Here is a 20,248-nt window from a genome sequence, read left to right on the forward strand (position 1 = left end):
AAATATGACTGCCACATGACTGGACACTACATCACCCCTAAACGGATGTTCATAAGTCATAGAAGAAGTAGGCCATCTGGCCCATTGAGTCTACTCCGCCGTTCAATCATGGCTGAACTATCTTTCCCTCCCAACCCTATTCTCCTGTCTTCTCCCCATAACCCTTAATAACCAAGAATCTGTCAATCTCTGCCTTAAAAATACCCAACGGCTTGGCCTCCACAACCTTCTGTGGCAATGAATTCCACGGATTCACCATCCTCTGACAAAAGAAATTCCTCCTCATCTCCTTTCTAAAGGTGCGTCCTTTTATTCTGAGGCTGTGGCCTCTGGTCCTAGACTCTCCCACTAGTGGAAACATCCTCTCCACATCCACTCTATCCAAGCCTTTCATTATTCGGTAAGTTTAATTGAGGCCCCCCCCCCTCATCTTTCTAAACTCCAGCGAGCACAGCCGTCAAATGCTCATTATACATTACCTCAATCATCCCCGGGATAATTCTCGTAAACCTCCTCTGAACCCTCTCCAATGTCAGCACATCCTTCTTCAGATATGGTGCCCAAAACTGCTCACAATACTCCAAATGCAATCTGACCAGTGCCTCATAAAGTCTCAGCATTACACCCCTGTTTTCATACTCTAGCCCTCTTGAAATAAAGGCTAACATTGTATTTGTCTTCTTTGATACCGATCCAACTTGCAAATTAACGTTTTGGAAATCTTGCACCAGCACCAAGTCCCCTTGCATCTCAGATTTCTGAATCCTATTCCCATTTGGAAAATAGTCTACACAGTTTATGTGGTAGTTATTCCCCCTGGTAGTATATTCCCCCTGGAAATGACTTACTGAAAATATCCCAACAGGAAGCAAGAGTAATGGAACTGGCAGCCCTTATGGTTGATTCACTGTTAGTTACTGGAGTGATTGAAGCTGAGTTGCTGATAGCATTTGAGAGATATGGTGCATATGTATGTGAATATTTGAAGGTCCTGACTGTCAACGTCAACTGTCTATTTCCCTTCACAGTTGCAGCCTGACCCGCTGTGTCCCTTGACTTTAGTTTTTTGTTTGAGAAACTGTTCCCATTGTTGAAAGAGTTGTAAGCTGGATTTGAAACTGACAGAGGACCCAAAGGTGGCACAAAAAATAACTTCCTTCTGGAATAAACGGTGAGCAATGAGCAATGGAGGCAGAGTCAATCATAGCTTCCAATAGGGAATTGGATCGGAATTTGAAAGAGCAAAAATAAGGTTATGGCTAACGGCAGGATACTGAAATCAGCTGCAATGGCCTCACAAGGACCTGAAACTAATGGTTCTATAGGTACTAAGCACAAAAGGCTGGTGGTGTAACCAAATGAGTTTCTCTATCATCTGTGACAAAAATTGTGGGCCTAGCTCCTGCATTCTGCTGCCATGCTTGTCTTTCTGAACCAGTAACAGAATGGTCAACTGATAAAGGGAATAAATGCCAGCTCGCTACTGATGTACATGCCTTGATAATAAAATAAGTGTCCGGGATTATGGGATTGAGAGGTAAAGAAAGATCAGCCATGATTGAATGGTGGAGTAGACGCGACGGGCCGAATGGTCTAATTCTGCTTCTAGAAGTTAAGAAATATATATATATATATATATATATATATATATGAATTGTGGCATATAAATAAGGTTCTTTGGCGCTGTTTGTAAAGATTAGGATTAGATATTAAATTACCATTGCAATAATAAGACTGGATGGATGAGCACATGAGTCATTAAACCAGATGCTTTGAATTGAGTCCAAGTGAAGGAGTCACTGCAAAGTCATTGCTAAACAGAGATGACATACAAACCTGTAAGTCTGTCTTCATCAGGGATGCTCCAGCCTCCACAAGGAGATGGCAGATGGTTCGATGTCGGAGAGCAGCTGCTTTGTGTAGGACTGTCTCACCACTGCAAAAAGAAATCATATGTCCAGCACAATTCTCAGCAGCCCGAGGCTCCCAACATAGCACCAGGCATTATCTCAGCTACAATTGAAACTCAACAACAAAGAGATACAAATCAGAAGGCTTGGTGTTCTGTTAAAGCATGTTGGGATTCCAACATGTCAAGATAACAATCGGCGCTGTTGGTTAGATCGCACCTGATACCTACTGATTATAGAGAGCACTTTGTGCCCAATGCACCTCCCCCTTCCAACCCCCCAAAGTTTGGGGCAACATTGTCCAAATACCATAAATGAAGCAGCAGCGTTTATTAGTGCTTACAAAATGTAGTTAAGACAAATGTGGGTCCCTTGAAGACAGAAACAGGTGAATTTATTATGGGGAACAAGGAAATGGCAGACGAGTTGCACAGGTAATTTGGTTCTGTCTTCACGAAGGAAGACCCAAACAATCTCCCAGATGTACTAGTGACAGAGGACCTAGGGTGATGGAGGAACTGAAGGAAATTTGCATTAATAAGGAAATGGTGTTGGTAGACTGATGGGACTGAAGGCTGATAATTCCCCATGGCCTTGTCTGCATCCCAGGATAGTCAAGGAGGTGGCTCTAGAAATCGTGGACGCATTGGTGATCATTTTCCAATGTTCTATAGATTCTGGATCAGTTCCTGTGGATTGGAGGGTAGCTAATGTTATCCCACTTTTCAAGAAAGGAGGGAGAAAGCAGGGAATTATAGACCAGTTAGTCTGACATCGGTGGTGGGGAAGATGCTGGAGTCGATCATCAAAAATGTAATGGCGGCGCATTTGGATCAGGCGCAGTAACAGGATCAGTCCAAGTCAGCATCGATTTACAAAGGGGAAATCATGCTTAAGAACTCTTCTGGAATATTTTGAGGATGTAACAAGTAAAATGGACAAGGGAGATCTAGTGGATATAGTGTACCTGGACTTTCAGTAAGCCTTTGATAAGGTCCCGCACAGGAGATTAATGGGCAAAGTTAGAGCACATGGTACTGGGGGTAGGATAGTGACATGGATAGAAAATTGGTTAAAAAATTTGCAGATGACACAAAGCTGGGTGGCAGTGTGAACTGTGAAGAGGATGCTGAGGATGCAGTGAAGGACAGGTTGGGTGAGTGGGCAGATGCATGGCAGTTGCAGTACAATGTGGATAAATGTGAGGTTATCTTCTTTGGAGGCAAGACCGGGAAGGCAGATTATTATCTGAATGGTGTCAGGTTAGAGAAAGGGGAAGTACAACAAGACTTGGGTTGTCCTAGTACATCAGTCACTGAAAGTAAGCATAAAGGTACAACAGACAGTGAAGAAAGTTAATGGCATGTTGGCTACATAAAGAGAGGAGTTGAGTATAGGAGCAAAGAGGTCCTTCTGCAGTTGTACAGGGCTCTGGTGAGACTACTGCTGGAGTATGTGTGTAGTTTTAGTCTCCTGATTTCAGAAAGGACATTCTTGCTATTGAGGGAGTGGAGCGTAAGTTCACGAGGTTAATTCCCGGGATGGTGGGACTGTCATATGATGAAAGAATGGAGCGACTGGGCTTGTATTCACTGGAATTTAGAAGGATGAGAGGTAAACTTTTAGAAACATAAAATTATTAAGGGATTTGGGCACGTTAGAAGCAGGAAAAATGTTCCCGATGTTGGGGGAGTCCAGCACCAGGGGCCACAGTTTAAGAATAAGGGGTAGGCCATTTAGAACTGAGATGAGGAAAACTTTTTCACACAAAGAGTTCTGAATTTGTGGAATTCTCTGCCTCAAAAGGCAGTGGAGGCCGATTCACTGGATGCAATCAAAAGAGAGTTAGATAGAACTCTTAGGGCTAGCGGAATCAAGGGGTATGGTGAGAAGGCAGGAACGGGGTACTGATTGTGGATGATCAGCCATGATCACATTGAATAGAGGTGCTGGCTTGAAGGGCCGAATGGCCTACTCCTGCACCTATTGTCTATGTATCTAGCATTTACTTTAATTACAGCCCTGTCATTTGATCCAGTCTGAAAACAGGCACACACTGCACACCTCAAGTGGCCAGAGTAGCGACCGGTGTAAAGCTGGAGCTGCCAGCTCATTATAATGAGTCAGGCGTGCAGCTGCAGTGTCTCTGTTATTCATTGGCTGCAAGCCTACTCGGGGGGCATGGGAAATCAGCCTTGTCTGACCCTCATAAAACGCAGCCAGCACTTCTTAAAGCTGAGGAGCACTGTAGGTGCAGGCAGAAAAGAGCTTGTAAGAAACAATGACTGTGGGGCCTTCATGTCAGGGTCCCAGAAGGCAGAACACTCTGTACTCCATAGAGTAGAAAGTCCTCTGAGAAATACCTCCCTCTCAGCGAAAAAGTTGCAGGGAAAGTCAAAGCTAACGCTTAGCTCCCAAGGACTGGCTAAAATACCAAGTTCAAAAAACACAGAGATGTTAAGATCTCAATTTCTCCCTCCTCACACATTAGTCTCTGTCTCTTCCCTACTGTAATTTCCTCAAACTTCATTCTTTGCTGAAAAATCAGTATTAATCCATCTGACCCTAGCTGATGTGTGCAGGAAGAAACTGCAGATGCTGGTTTACACTGAAGATAAACACAAAACGCTGGAGTAACTCAGCGGGACAGCAGCATCTCTGGAGAAGGGATGGGTGACGTTTTGTGTCGAGCCCCTTCTTTAGAATGAGAGTCAGGGGAGTGGGAAACTAGAGATATGGATGGCTACACTAGCTGATACAAGTTTAGAGTCTGGCAAAACATATACTCTGGAGATTATTCTAGAAGCATCTTTATAACTACTATAGCTTGAATATCTATGTCACACTTTGACATTGTAAAAAAACTCCTACGGCACTTCATAGTACGAATTAAAGAGTTGATGTTAAAGCACACAAACAGGTGTTTGGATAGGTGACAGGTACACAAAAATGCTGGAGAAACTCAGCGGGTGCAGCAGCATCTATGGAGCGAAGGAAATTGGTGATGTTTCGGGCCGAAACCCTTCTTCAAACTCCTGGATAGGGATAGGTGACCCCTGATTACAGCAGTAGGTTTGAACGAGGACCTTAAAATAGCAGAATTGGTAGGTAGGGAAATCCAGAATTTGGGGCCTGTCAGCTGAAGACATATTTACAAATGATTGGGTGATGGACCCATGGCACAAAAGGACACACAATATTCACTGATTAACCAGTAGTTAGACAACATGACATGGTATCAGTTAACTACCAGAGTTAAATCTTCAACATGATTAAATTCATAGCCTGATATCCCTGTCTGTTTGTGAACAAGATTTAATCACATACTACTTGGGCACAAGGCTAGAAATCTTCGCCTTCTTATCTATTGAGAAATATCCATAATTTGCTCAAACTAAAATAACAGACTCTCTCTATAATCACAATGATATAACATAATTCATTTTCACATTACTATTTGTGTAAATAAAGGGTCAAAACTTACTTCTCTTTCTCTGTTAAATCTAGGATTTCTGAAGAGGCTGGTGAGAGGATTGGCATGGGGCAGGGAAGGAAAAAGAGAAATAGGTTAACATGACCAAAAGCCCTTTTAAAAGCTCATTGTATACCTCCATCCGTTCATTTATAGAGATTTCCCTGGCAATAGAGCATCCCATTACCCCACATCATTGGCTTTGATTGTTGCGTGCCAATAGTGTGAACATAACCTTGTGTGCACAGTATGTGAATAATTCGAGATAGACATTTGGAAAGTGTATAATGCTCGGGAGAACTTGTCATTCCAAACTCTTCACTGCTGGAGCTTCTTTGGTTCATGTCTGGTGTTCTTGTTTACTGGCAGACATTGACTGATAACGAGAAGACAACAACTTTATTGCATAATGTAGCAAACATAAAGGTGGAGTATTAGATGGGTCACAATCGTTTTTACCTATCAAGCAACTCCTGTGTTCCTTGCAGCAGCTGTTTTTATTTTAGTTTATTATTGTCACGTGTACCGAGGAACAGTATACCCTCATTATAATGAACCATGGGGGGTGGAGTGGGGTGGCGTGGGGGAATGGTGTCTGTTATTACCGATTGTCCGCTATAACCGAATAAGGGATTACCGAATAATAGTGTCATTGCACAATTAGTAGTGTGCAATGATACTCCCCTCCCGGGGAGAGGTGAGGATTGGCAGAGTCATTGGTAGTGGAAAGAATTAAACATAATTAAAGGAAAAAAAGCTAGCGGTGAGAACATAGTAAAGTCCCCATTTGCAGTTCAGAGGGGTTGCAAAGTAAGTTTCCAACAGGAAGGGTGGGCACGTTGCCATTGAGATCTTTGCAGCTCATAGATTTACACAATTTAGATTTCCCAGCAGGTGTTCAGCTCCATACCATTGTCAATGATGTATTTCACAATCTCTTTGTTTCCCTCGCTGACAGCATGGTGCAGTAAGGTCCGTCCTAAAGAATCTCGCACCAGTAGATCAGCGCCTGACTTTTGCAACTCTTGTAACTGCAGAAACAAAATATACAGTGCGGGTCAGTCTTTTTACAGAATGTAATGGAGTTTACATTGAAAAAGTGTTGCATCTACCAAAGTGTCCTTTGCAACCACAGTTCAAAGCACCCAAAGTGCTTTATATCCAATCTAAGTTTCAAATGTAGTCACTATTGTAACATGCCTGCTAATATATTGTTGACCCGCAAGCTAAACAATGTGCCTTTTACATCCCCCTTGGACTCGAGGAGTAATGAAACCAAAGTCTAACGGTCTCTTCCAAAATATGGCAAAAGGCTTAGGACTTATATCCAGAAAACACTCATTTAAAGGCAAAAGCACCATCCACTAGGTCAGCTGCTGCATAATTCTATGCAATGAGATTTTAAATATTGCCAGAGAATTAGAAGTAGTTTAGTTCCCATCCCTTCTCTGGGACTTGAGAACTATCCCAATTATCAGTGTATCTGATCTCCTCCAGCCTTTGGGTTTGATCACGTGCCTCTTCCTTGCTCCATAGAATGTTCCTACCTATATTCAGTCCTCATTCCTTCCCATTTCATACACGAGGCATCTCAGTGCTTGCCACAGTACTTCCTGTCATCCTGTGCACTTGAAATAATTCACAAGTTCTCAAGTTATAGGAGTAGAATTAGGCCATTTGACCCATCGAGTCTACTCTGCCATTTAATCATGGCTGATCTCTGCCTCCTAATCCCATTTTCCTGCCTTCTCCCCATAACCCGTTCTAATCAAGAATTTGTCTATCTCTGCCTTAAAAAATATCAACTGACGGCCTCCACAGCCCTCTGTGGCAAAGAGTTCTACAGATTAACTACCCTCTGACTAAAGATGTTCGTCTTTACCTCCTTTCTAAAAGAGCGCCCTTTAATTCTGAGGCTATGATCTCTGGTCCTAGACTCTCCCACCTGTGGCAACATCTTTTTCACATCCTCTCTATCTATCCCTTCATTATTCTGTAAGTTTCAATGAGGTCCCCCCTCAACCTACAAAACTATAGTGAGTAGAGGCGCAGTGCTTTCAAGCGCTCATCATATGCTAACCCACTCATTCCTGAAATCACTCTTGTAAACCTTCTCTGGACCCTCTCCAGAGCCAGCATATCTGTCCTCAGATATGGGGCCCAAATTTGATCACAGTACTCCAAATGCGGCTTGACCAGCGCCTCATAGAGCCTCAGCATTACTTCTCTGTTTTTGTATTCCAGACCTCTTGATATAAATGCTAGCATTGAATTAAACGAGGACTTCTGACTTTCATACTGCCGTTCAGGCAATTCCTTTTGTTCTAAGACTTGTTCTGTTTAACATTTCCAGAAGATCTGAAAAATCTGCAAAGGAGTTTGGGAAAGGGGCTGCTATTGGGAACTACAACTTTGAATATTTTAGGCATGTGTTCTGTAATTTTTCATCATTCGTTGCAATAGTTGGAATATCACAGAATGTGAGTGAGTGGTGCTAACTAGTAAAGCCAGCATATTATTCAACCATCTCACAAATATCAACTATTTATGCACTTAACCAATGCCATAACAGAGCTTCAGAGTGTAACAGGACTATTAGCCTTTTTCTGTGCTGTATCTCTAAACTAAATAACAAGTAGAAGACTATTTACTATTTCCTGTATCTCTTTTTACTAGCTTATTGTTTCCCTTATTAAAAAAGCCCCACCACAAAATATTTATTCCTGAGCTTTTACCTCCATTACCTTCCAAGACCACCCCAGTCTTGTTTCCCACTTCTTGTCTTAAATTTCTCTTCGACCTCTATTTTATTTGTGTTTCAAATTCTAAAAACATAGAATCATACAGCACAGAAACAGGCCCTTGTGCCCACCTTGTCCATGTTGACCATTATATTTACCTGTGCTCATTTTAGTTGCCTGCATTAAGCCTGAATACCTCTTGCCTTTCCTATCCAGTACCTGTTCAAATGCCTTGTAAACGTTATGATTATATCTGTCCCTGTCACTTCCTTTGGTACAGTAGTTTGTTACAGACATTCACCACTACAGTCTGAAGAAGGGTTTCGGCCCAAAACGTTGCCTATTTCCTTTGCTCCATAGATGCTGCCGCACCTGCTGTGTTTCTCCAGCACTTTTGTCTACCGTCACCACTATGCTTTGTTTCAAAAACGTACCCCTCAGACCTCCTTTCATTCCTCTTACTTTAAGCCTGTGTCCTCTGGTTCTCCATTATCCTGACTTGGGAAAAAGACTCTTAACTATCCATCCTATCTATGCCACTCAGAATTTTATAAACCTCTATAAAGCCTCCTGCAATTTTAGTGAGAATAAACCAGCCTGTCCAATCTCTCCCCATAACTACAGCCCTCCATTTGAGGCAACATCCTGGTGAATCTCTTGTGCACTCTCTCTGGTGCTACCACATGTGTCCTGTGCCATGCTGCAACCAGAATTATACGCAATACGCCAAATGCATTTTAACAATGTTTTGTACAACTCAATTTGAAACACCGTTGCAACACAACCTTTCCAACAAAAACCTTGTTTGAGACGTTCTCTCCTTCATCGTTTTATGTTTCCCTGGTGTATTTCCTGACCTCTCAAAATGCAGTCCACCCTTCCATCTTTGTAGATGCCATCTTACAAATGTGAAACATATTAATCCTCATAAAGAGAAATAGGTTAAATTAAGTAAAATGGAAATAGCTTTTTACAGAATATAATCAGTAACGCAGACCAGATGAGCCACATGCTTTGTTTCCATAATGGGAAATGTACATTAAAATGGAACTCTGGTAGCTTGTTGCTATAAATGCGCTATAAGAAATCAGCAGTGATATAATTATCACATTATAAGGAAAAGATTGAAAATTACATTACAAATGAAAACAGTTAAACAGCAGTTAAACACGTTTGTACTTGCAAATAAGAATAAGTATAAGAGCTGGTACTAAAATTTCCTGAGAGTCAGTTACCATTCACTAGATTCTGGAATTTTCTTCTAAATGTTATTTACAATAAGCCTCCTCCCTTGAGAATTTAATAAGCCCAGAATGTAAAACAAATTGTGACTGAAACTGAAAAAATGAAACTCGCTGACATAAATTACTTTTTCTTGCCCTTATGCATTAAGGGAAATAATGTCTTGCTTTTATATAATGGATATGTTTCCACAAAATAAGTTTTCAATTATTACTTCTGGAGGATAATTAATGAGAAACTTGACCCTGACATTAGTTGAAGATGGAAACAGCACAGGCGAATCAGAGGAACAAAATAAACCAAAAAAACCAATTTAATCGCAGGAGTCAAGCAGATGCTTTCACATGAAGCTGCAGCAAACCTCTCTGGTAAATGTACAAACCTCGAGTTGTATTTGAGTGTTCAAACACCATTCCATCAGACAATGTCCCACACCCAAAGGTACACAAAAAAGCTGGAGAAACTCAGCAGGTGCAGCAGCATCTATGGAGCGAAGGAAATAGGCAACCCTATTTCCTTCGCTCCATAGATGCTGCTGCACCTGCTGAGTTTCTCCAGCTTTTTTGTGTACCTTCGATTCTCCAGCATCTGCAGTTCCTTCTTAAACAATGTCCCACACCCATCTCTGCAACCTCCTGCGACCCTGATATTTTCTACAGTCTGTGTTCCTCAAAGTCCATGCTCATAAGCATTCATGGAAACCTTCTTGTAAACCTCTTCTCGGCCCTCTCCAGAGCCAGTGCATCCTTCCTCGTATATGGTGCCCAAAATTGCTCACAATATTCCAAATGCAGCCTCAGCATTACATCTGTTTTTGTGTACAAGCCCTCTCGAAATAAATGCAAACATTGCGTTTGCTTTCTTTACTACTGAATCGGCGTGTAGATTAACTTTTTGGGAATCCTGCACCAAGTCCCTTTGCACCTCCAATTTCTGGATTCTCTCCCCATTTAGAAAATAATCTACGCCTTTATTCCTACTAGCAAAATGCATGACTCCACACTTTGCTACACTATATTCTATCTGCCCATTCTCCCAACCCGTCCAAATCCTTCAGCAGAGTCCCTACTTTCTCTACACTACCTGCCCCTCCACCTATTTTCGTAGCATCCGTAAACTTGGCCACAAAGCCTTCAATGACCTCATCCAAATTATTAACATCCCAGACTTCCTCTGTGCAATCATGCTATTCATCTTTCTTGAATTCCCTCCTTAACCTGATCCTGTAAGGTGTATCCTTGCTTGGTTGTGGTTTATCTCACGAGACTTCTGAGATCCTTAACTATCTTGTAAGGGTGCTACGTGCATGCAAGTTGTCTTTATGGCCCAGACCACAGGAAACTAGTACATAATCAAGGTCCCCTGTAAACTGCTCAGAACCCATGATAGTTCTGGCTATTCTTCAGACCAGGCATTGCATTAAGCTGGTTAAATATCACTGATATTGTTTTTTATAAAACACAATGGGCTTTCTGTCAAAGCTTTGCCTTACCTGCTGTAGGTCACCGTTCTTTACTGCATGAAGAAGGTTCTCATCTACTAAAAGAAGAAATGTCATAATTTAAGCAAAGCCATTCTGAAAACTGATAATATCTAAAACAAGCAGTTACTCAAAAACATGACACCACAATTCCGCTAAATTCAATTGATCTCTTGTAACATCAGAAAAATGAAAGAAATGTTCCACGATTCACTTCATTCCTTTGCCTTGTATTCTGTGGGAAGTTCCATACAACTCCTGGAATTTTAACCCCTCTCTTAAGCCCCTGTCCCACTACGGAGACGGAAACAGCAACCTCTGGTGACCTTGCCCGCCACCCAAGGTTTCCATGAGGTCACTGGAGGTTTTGGTCACTCTCCCTAATGGTCGAAAGTGGTTTCCGCGTGGTCGAGGCTTCATCTAGGTTGCTGCTATTTTTTCATCATGATTAAAACCGGCCTTGACTAAAAATAGGTTGCTGTTTTAAAAATCGATAATTTTTTAGTCGCAGGTCTAGTCGAAGCCGGTTTTCTTCATATGCGTGGGAGGTGGTAGAAAGTTGCAGGTCACATCGATCTTGATTTTATTTTGGGTGGCGGGCAAGGTTACCAGAGGTTGCTGTTTAGGTCTCCTAAGTGGGACAGGGGTTTTACACGCTCTGGACTTGTAGTGTATTTTGCAATTCTTCGAATAAACATATTTTCTGTTACTTGAACATAACATTTTTGACGACAATCCACCATCATTAATAGTTGTAAATTCAGCACAGGGGGAGGGGAATATTGTCATTGAAAGACAACTTGAAAAAAGGAACTTGGAATGGGATTAGAGTTAGTTGGCTGAGGAATGTGGGCGAGTGAAAAGTGGTATAGAGAAAACGACTTTTGACTTTGACTTTGTGATTATTTAAAGTTCTCCCCATTTTTCCGAGTCCAAAACACATAACAAATGTATTTGATGATACAACTACAATATTAAGTGGTACTAATCGGTGCACACGCAAATTTTAACCTAAGAAGTTAGGGTGATATTAATAGCATCACTTTAGAACGGGTGACAGCTCTGTAAATAGTAACCCATATGATGCTATTAAAATATCCTGATTGAAAAGAAAAAGTTACGGGTAGCATGAATGATGTTTTTGTGTTCTTAAGACTGTAATATGCTTCCAGCCTTTCTATCCTTATGGCTCAAGGCACATCATCTCAGACATGTTAATACCGTGTTATTGTCATACTCACACGTATGGTGAGGCACAGGGACAATAAAACATTGTAACATGCTGCACACGTTTTATTGGCTAGTTAAAGACTTTAATGCAACTAGTGAAAGAAAATAAATATTTTCATTTACTGAGAGATCTTTTCATTCCCACAGGAAATGTCAATGCGCATTGTAGCCAATAAAATGCCAAGTATTGGCACAGTTGTAATAAAAGCACAGCATAGTGCTAGAATCTGTCACATCCCACCATAAACAATGACATCTTACAGCCTTAGACTTAATCCTGGGCTTACAGAAATTTGGAATTGTGTGGTCTTACAATAATATCACTGATAAAAAAGCATGAACCTCATAGGACATGTAAAAGGAATGACCTCTACTGGCAGGAGCTTGATAAAGTTACAACAATCCTGGACTCGCACACACTTCTTCTCGTCCCCCTCCCCTTCCACCTTCATTCCTTCGTCTGGGTTTATCATTCTCATCTCTTCTATCCTTAGACCTTTTGGCTTTTCATCTCGGGCTCTTGTCCCACCATATGCCCATCAACCTCCAGCCCCCTCATCTGTATCCACCTATCACTCTGCAGGCTTTGTCCTGCCCTTCCTCTCTTCTAGCGTTCTCCTCTCCCCCACCACAATCAGTCCTAAGAAGGGTGCCAGCATATTACGTCACCTATCCATGTTCTACAGAGATGCTGTCTGACCCTCAGTTGCTCAACTACACCACAGCATATATGGCTTCCAGTTATGAACCCAGATCATATTCATAGAGGTAAAAAAGCAATGCAAACAATTGAAATGTGTTTTCAACATTTACAGCACGGTGCTTGGCAGCTGAATTGCTGATACATTTTTGTTTTATCAAGGAGACATTTGGGTGTAGCAAGCTACAGCTGTGAAGGTCAATGAACCAAAACCTTTAAACTGTTTAAGAATTGCTACAAAGCATAATGCAAGCCAAGGTAAACAGACATGGAAATTAGGCAATTTTCCTGAACCAACATTTTAACGGCTACATTTCATAAACTATACGATAAAACTTTATTCGTCCCTGGAGGGGAATTGGTCACAAAAAAGTACACAAAAACTTGAAATCAAAAGTGAAAACAAAAAGAAAAAGACAAGCGACTGTTATCTGGCTGCCGTGTACACAGCGCCTTCAACGGAACAAATGAACAAACACAGACTTATCCCCTGGGCAGTGGATTTTAAACTAGAGTACCCCCCTGCCCCACACCGGATTCCCCCTTTGTTCCCCCACCGTCTCTCACAACGATCCCCCAACGCCGGATCCCCATTATCTTCCCCTCCCACCACCATCGACCGCGAGGCCCCACCACCACCGAGGCTCCCTTTGCTGCCGATATCTATCACCAATTGCAAAATCAGATGACCCAAAGTTCTATACGGTCAATGCTGTAAGTTTTGAAGGTTATTGCTGCCACGTGAGAGACAAGTAACCAATTTATACCAAGTTCCCACCAAGAGCAATGAAGTAACTTTAGTATGTGGAGGAAAGAACTGCAGATGCTGGGTTAAACCGAAGCTAGACAGAAAATGCTGGAGTAACTCAGTGGGACAGGCAGTTTCGCTGGATCAAAGGAATGGGTGACGTTTGCGGTCTGAAGAAGGGTCTTGACCTGAAACATCACCCGTTCCTTCAATCAAGTAACGTTAGTGGACACATAAAGAACTGCAGGTACTGGAAACGTGTGCTGGAGTAACTCAGCAGGTCAGGCAGCATCAGTGGAGGGAATGGATAGGTGATGTTTGGATACATGAACAGATAGATTTCTGCAGATAGATGAATGGATAGAGATGACTGATATGAAGAAGCGTGGATCTAGTGGAAGGTGGGACATGTTGGCCGGTTTGGGCAAGTTGGACTATAGGGCCTGTTTCTACACTGTATCATGATGACTCTAAGAGTTCTGACCCAAAACATCGCCTAGCCATTCCTATTTAGGTGCTGCCTGATCCACCAAATTACTTCAGCATTTTGTGTTTTGCTCAAGTAACTTTAGCAACATGATAAACAAAGAATTGCAGATGTTGGTTTCCAAAAAAAGATACAAAGTGCTGGAGCGACTCAAGTGGCAGCATCTCTGGAGAACATGGATAAGTGTCATTTCTGGTCAGGACCCTTCTTCACACTGACCAACCAGTCACCGATCCATATATCTATCTGTCCAAATCTATCTATTCAAATATTGCTTTAGAAGGATCACAACCCAAAACATCACCAATCCACTTTCTCCAGAGATGCTACCTGACCCGCTGAACGCCTTTGCTGTTTTTTTAGTAACTGGATATTATCTTCAGATTTGGGAAAGACGCAGATAGGTGCATTCCTATCAGGATTATGTCGCAGAAATATGACATTTATACATTGATGTTCTAAAAGAAATTATCTAGTTATTCTAGTTATCAAATAGATTATGGTGGAATTACTGGCTGTTGCCTATTATGTTTTTTTACAATACAACAGTGAATATATACAAGTATTGCATTGACTCCACAGCACTTAGGGGCATTCTGACATTCCGAGTGATGATATATATGTCAGTCCTTTCTTGACCAAATGTCCAATTCTTTGTGAGCTATGAAGAAGGAATGTTTATTATTGCCATGTGTACTGAGATACTGTGAAACACTTTTGTTTAATACTGTGTATTTAGCAGGCATGGAAATCGCTATCAAAACATGGGGGACACAATTTCTTGGCGGCTGCTCCCTCCTCCAATCATCGCGCTGAATCATCATGGTCCCCGCCCTCCCCCCATTGCCTGCTGACCAACGTCTCCCTCGTCCAATCGGCGCCCTCGATCATCAGTCTCACACCCACTGTCTCACGGAAAGCGGAGATTTCACCGAGTTTTAAAATCTGGATTACAAAAAATGGGGGGGATCGTCCCCCACCTCTCAAAACAGGGGCGGGGGACTAGTCCCCACCCTCGCCCCCACGGGATTTCCGCCCCTTGTGTTTAGGAATGTATGTTTAGGACTTGGGTTAATGAGGTTACGCTAAACTTAAGATACTAAGGTACCCGTTTGCTGTAATTGTGGCTGTAATTTGGATGTATTTACTGAATGTGTGCACGTGGGTGTGAATAGTGGTACAAATTGTTGAAGGTTTCTGCGCAGCCTTCCTCGTCTCAGTCGTCTACGTCCATCTTAGTTCACAACAAAAATAATCCATGCCCCAGTATTAGAAAGCTCCAAGACATTTTCACACCTAGCACCTGAAACATGTTCATGAAAATACTAATGCTGAAGAACGTACAGAAATCCCAACACTTTGTGTAAGGTTCAGCAGCAGTGGAATCCAAAAAAAGACAAGCACAACTAGACTTGGGCCTCATCATTCATCTCTCCTTTAAATTACACAGAGAGTCTTTTGGAGAAAAAAAAGTGGCTGACCTTTAAGCTGTTTGACAGGCAAAGTCCTGCCACAGGCGAGCTCAACCATCAGGATATAAATGCAGCTGAGAATTGCTTGCACCTGCCTGCTTCAGGATGTGAAGGAGAAATTCGGTCCAGTGACCTATGAAAGGAAGAATGCATGCCGTCCGTATTTTGGCTGGCTTGAACGCTGATTTGCTAGCTATCTTGTTGTACTTTAGGCCAAAGGTGTGGTGCTATCAGCACCAGCCGACAAAAATACACACATTTTTGGACACAATCCATAAAATGTCTCCAAAGTACATTTTGTTCAAGACTCTGCAGACATTGACAATTACATCCTGTGAAATCTACTTACTTAAATCTTCATTCTAATTTATGTTTTGTGTATCGTCCAAGCCTATGGGCCTGTGATGTGGCTGCAAACAAGATTTCCATTGTACCTCTACCTCACCATACTTGTGCATATGATACCAAACTCGACTTGGGACTTGGGAAGTTGTATAAAGATGCAAGTACATCTGACTGAACATTTGCTTCCTATCCGTTGACACTGTTCTAATTCTGGCCCAGTGCTTCAAATGGTGAAGATAAGCAAATAAATAGATGTCAGGAGATGAAGCCATGTGCCAAACATCACCGATTACAAAGGAGGCCATTAGCATTATTGCCTGAAGCTATGAATTTGAAAGTGATGAGTTTCTACCAAAAAAATAAACATATTAAGTTTTTTAAAAATCTACTCAAGGGTATAAAAGGCTCAGGATGATAGATATTTCTCCCTTGTTGAATGCTTAGCAGTGAAACAAATTGAGTAAACTCCCAGAACTCATGACAATTGTGCATTATCCCTGTGAAGCAGTGTCTGTCAGATAGAGGATCTATAGTACTATTCTTTTCTGTAAATCTGGACATTAATTATTCAGTTGCTCAATCTTGTGATTAATAATGCAATGCATAATTTATATATAAATGAACAAATTTGATTTGGATTATAGAAATAGAACAAGTATCTGAGAATGATGAAACAATATTAATTCCAATTTCTTTAAACTGACCCATTGATTTAATTAAATTCTCAAAGAGAAATTAACAAGCTTTCTTCTCAATTTTGGTCCACACTGAACATCAAGCACGCTATGAGACTAATCATACAGGACTTTGTTTGTTTTCCGGCACACATTCTTGTCAATTCCTTCCTGATTCTATCACGCACCCACACATTACTTTACCAACCTTTGGGTGGAAATATCCAGAAGGAACCAATGCAGTCACAGGGAGAACATGCAAACTCCGCAAGGATAGCGCTGGAGGTTCCGATCAAGCCCAGGCCTCTGAAGTTGTGAGGCAGCTACTCTACTAGCTACACCACTGTGCCACCCTACTATAGAAAGAAACATTGAAGCAATTACATTTTGTCTGTGCTCTGCAGCACAACTTTTTTGGCTCCTTGCCTGTGCTCTGCCATTGAATAAGATCATACCTGATCTTTCCCCCTCATTGTCAGCTACCTGCAACAATCCTGTAACATCAATCCTGTGACTTAATATTTAAAAAATCTAATGATATCTTTCTTGAATATACTCAATTGTTCCAAGCTAAACTAGTTAATGAAACAATTGCAAGATGACCCAGTGTGTGGATTTGTTGGCGTGAGTGCGTATATGACCACAGGTGTGCATAAAAACATTGGATCACACATTTTCCATGAAAAAGCTTTTATTTTAAGTTGCCCAAATGTACTTGAATAAATTCAAAGGACAAATGAAGTTTAAAGATGGAACTGTTAAAAGTACATTGTTAGCTCCTGATCATTCTTTAATATTAATAGACAATAAACAATAGGCGCAGGTGTTAGCCATTTGGCCCTTCGAGCCAGCACCACCATTCAATGTGATCATGGTTGATCATCCCAAATCAGTACTCCGTTCCTGCCTTCTCCCCATATCCCCTGACTCCGCTATTTTTAAGAGCCCTATCTAGCTCTCTCTTGAAAGCATTCAGAGAACCTGCCTCCACCGCCCTCTGAGGCAGAGAATTCCACAGACTCACCACTCTCTGTGAGAAAAAGTGTTTCCTCGTCTCCGTTCTAAATGGCTTACCCCTTATTCTTAAACTGTGGTCCCTGGTTCTGGACTCCCCCAACATCGGGAACATGTTTCCCGCCTCCAGCGTGTCTAAACCCTTAACAATCTTATATGTTTCAATAAGATTCCCTCTCATCCTCCAAAACTCATGAGTGTACAAGCTCAGCTGCTCCATTCTCTCATATGAGACTGAGAAACAAGAATAAAACTGTTAGAGACATCAGCCAAACCTTAGGCTTACCAACGTACAAACTCCGCACAGACAGCACCCGTACTCGGGATCGATCCTGGGTCTCCGGCGCTGCAAGCGCTGTAAGGCAGCAACTCAACCGCTGCGCCACCGTGCTGCCGCCCTTGTTGTATTTGCTACCCAAACGGCCTCAGGCTGACAAGCACACCTGATTATTGCTCGCTGTGGCAACTCATTGTTTCGCCAGATGTTTCGCTTCAGGCTACAGCCAGTTTAAAAACACATTTTTGACCAATTGCTGCTGTGAGCTGACAGCTGGGGCCTCATTTGCCAGTGGGGGCCGAAGAGTAAAGCTGTTTGTTGGGGCTGGAATTGGGATGAAAATGTACGGAATTCAGTCGGCAAGGCATAGAGAAGGGAACTATCAGCTCAAACAAGGGAAATCTGGAACAAAAATTAAAGAAGCAATTAGCAGGCTATTGCTTTCTCCAAATCCAACTAATCTCGACCCAAAACATCACCCATTCCTTCTCTCCAGAGATGCTGCCTGCTCCGCTCAATTACTCCAGCATTTTGTGTCTATAGCAGGTATATGGATCTGTCTTGCGCAAATGATAAGTTAAACTTGGTCTATATAATTAACCAAACATGTTACAAGAATATGGTGCGGAAGGTAAATGCAGTTTGGCCACAGAACAGCCACAGCCTAACTGATTGTCAGAGCAGACACAAGAGGGTGGGTACATGGTCTACTCTGTCACAGCTCCAGAGTTTCACTCATTGAAAATAGATAAAATAGCATGGAAAATCCCGGCTCTTTGGTTGGCTTCACATTCAAATGATCTAAAGTCAATTACAAGCATTTTCCTACATAAAAGTAAAATAAATATTTTTCAAAAACTGCAGATGCTGTATATGTAATATAACAGCAGAAAATACTGGAAATTTCAGCAGGACAGGCTCGTCTGGGATGAGAAACTGAACTAACGTTCCAGGAGGAAGAGCTCTGACAGAACTTATATAAAAGCATTGCTTTAAAATATATATTCTCTTCAGCTCAGTGAAAGGATTAACATCACCCTTCCTTGAACTGATGATACTCTGTCATGCCAAACACAACTTGGAAGAAGCAGTGAAGATAGAAAGGATAAAGAATGGACTCGGGATGACAAATTTAATTGTCCATCATCAATAATGGCTTGGTTGCACTGATTGAGTGCATCGTCTTGAAGGACCCTGCCACTGAGTCAATGGTTGTGGAAGATGGTGGGAAAAATCACCACAAAGGATACAATTAATTGTCCTCATTTGCAAAATTCAACTTGCTGCAGATCTATCTGGCAGGAAGGAAGGATGACAGTATGGCCCTCCTAACGACAACGTCTTGTCTTCATGTTTTATGTCACATATACCATGCTAAATGGATTGTCTCAGGACATATCGGGCTGTTCTAAACTGGGCATACATCAGACAATGTGGACCAACAAGAGTAGAATGAAATTCCACTTCATTCATGTGCTCAAAGACAAAATGCGTTTATATAAAATGGGAGGACACTAATGAATGTACCTAAACAGAAAGTCATGGAATGAGGTACAATGAAAAACGTTTCTGTTGCATGCTATCTCGTCAGCGGAAAGACTGTACATGATAACAACCAAGTTGTCCACAGTGTACAGATATGGGATAAAGGGCCTAATGTTTAGTGCAAGCTAAAGTACAGTAAAGTCCGATTAAAGATAGTCTGAGGGTCATCTACTGAGGTATATGGTAGGTTAGGACAGCTCTCTAGTAGGTGATAGGATGGTTCAGTTATCTGATAACAGCTGGGAAGTGTTGACTTCAAGTTCCACGAGTTTGGAGATGGTCTTGGGATAATGGAATTGAAAATTGAGCTGTTGTGTACGCATAGGAGTCTGATACAGGTGTGTCTCTTATCCAGGTGTTTCAGGGAGTTAGGCCACACTTGACTGTACTACAAGAAGTTGCACAAGAGAAAGGGCAGAAGATATTCACCAGGATGTTGCCTGCACTGGAGGACTTTGATCATGGGGAGAGACTGGATAGGTTGGGCATGTTTTTCTGGAGTGAAGGAGGCTGAGGGTTGACCTGATACAAGTATGTAAGGTTATGATAGGGACTGATAGGGTAGTTGGTCAGAATTCTTATCTCATGCAAGTGATGGCATAAGTCTAGGGTGAGAGGAAGTTTTAAAAAGGAAATCTAATGAATAAGGCATTTTTTTCAATAGAGAACACAGTTGATAATGGACATGGGCACTCTTTACAGTCCTGACCCAAATAATGACAAGTGATTTGAACTCCTGAGGCAAGATGAAAGCTCCTGTCTTTTAGATCAAGATGACATTTGACTATTATGGTGTCATGGGGCTATAGTAAACTAAAAACAAGAGAAATTATGAGGAAAACACTCTTCTGGCTAGAATTATAACCAACAGAAAGGGAAAGTGTGGGGATTGAAGGCCAGGTCTCAGTGCC

General features: G+C 41.8%; 1 protein-coding gene across 1 annotated transcript in view; it reads right to left on the reverse strand.

Moving 5' to 3' along the window:
* The window catches only part of dgkza (diacylglycerol kinase, zeta a), a 263,694-nt gene that overhangs the window by 17,353 nt on the left and 226,093 nt on the right, over positions 1 to 20,248 (reverse strand). Inside the window, exons 32-35 of the mRNA XM_055649718.1 lie at positions 10,858 to 10,904; positions 6,293 to 6,413; positions 5,395 to 5,431; positions 1,837 to 1,936 (exon numbers count right to left, since the gene is read on the reverse strand). Coding sequence (XP_055505693.1) covers positions 1,837 to 1,936; positions 5,395 to 5,431; positions 6,293 to 6,413; positions 10,858 to 10,904 — 305 coding nt within the window. The remainder of the gene's footprint in view (positions 1 to 1,836; positions 1,937 to 5,394; positions 5,432 to 6,292; positions 6,414 to 10,857; positions 10,905 to 20,248) is intronic.

Source organism: Leucoraja erinacea, chromosome 18 (genome assembly GCF_028641065.1).
Source record: "Leucoraja erinacea ecotype New England chromosome 18, Leri_hhj_1, whole genome shotgun sequence".
NCBI lineage: Eukaryota > Metazoa > Chordata > Chondrichthyes > Rajiformes > Rajidae > Leucoraja > Leucoraja erinaceus.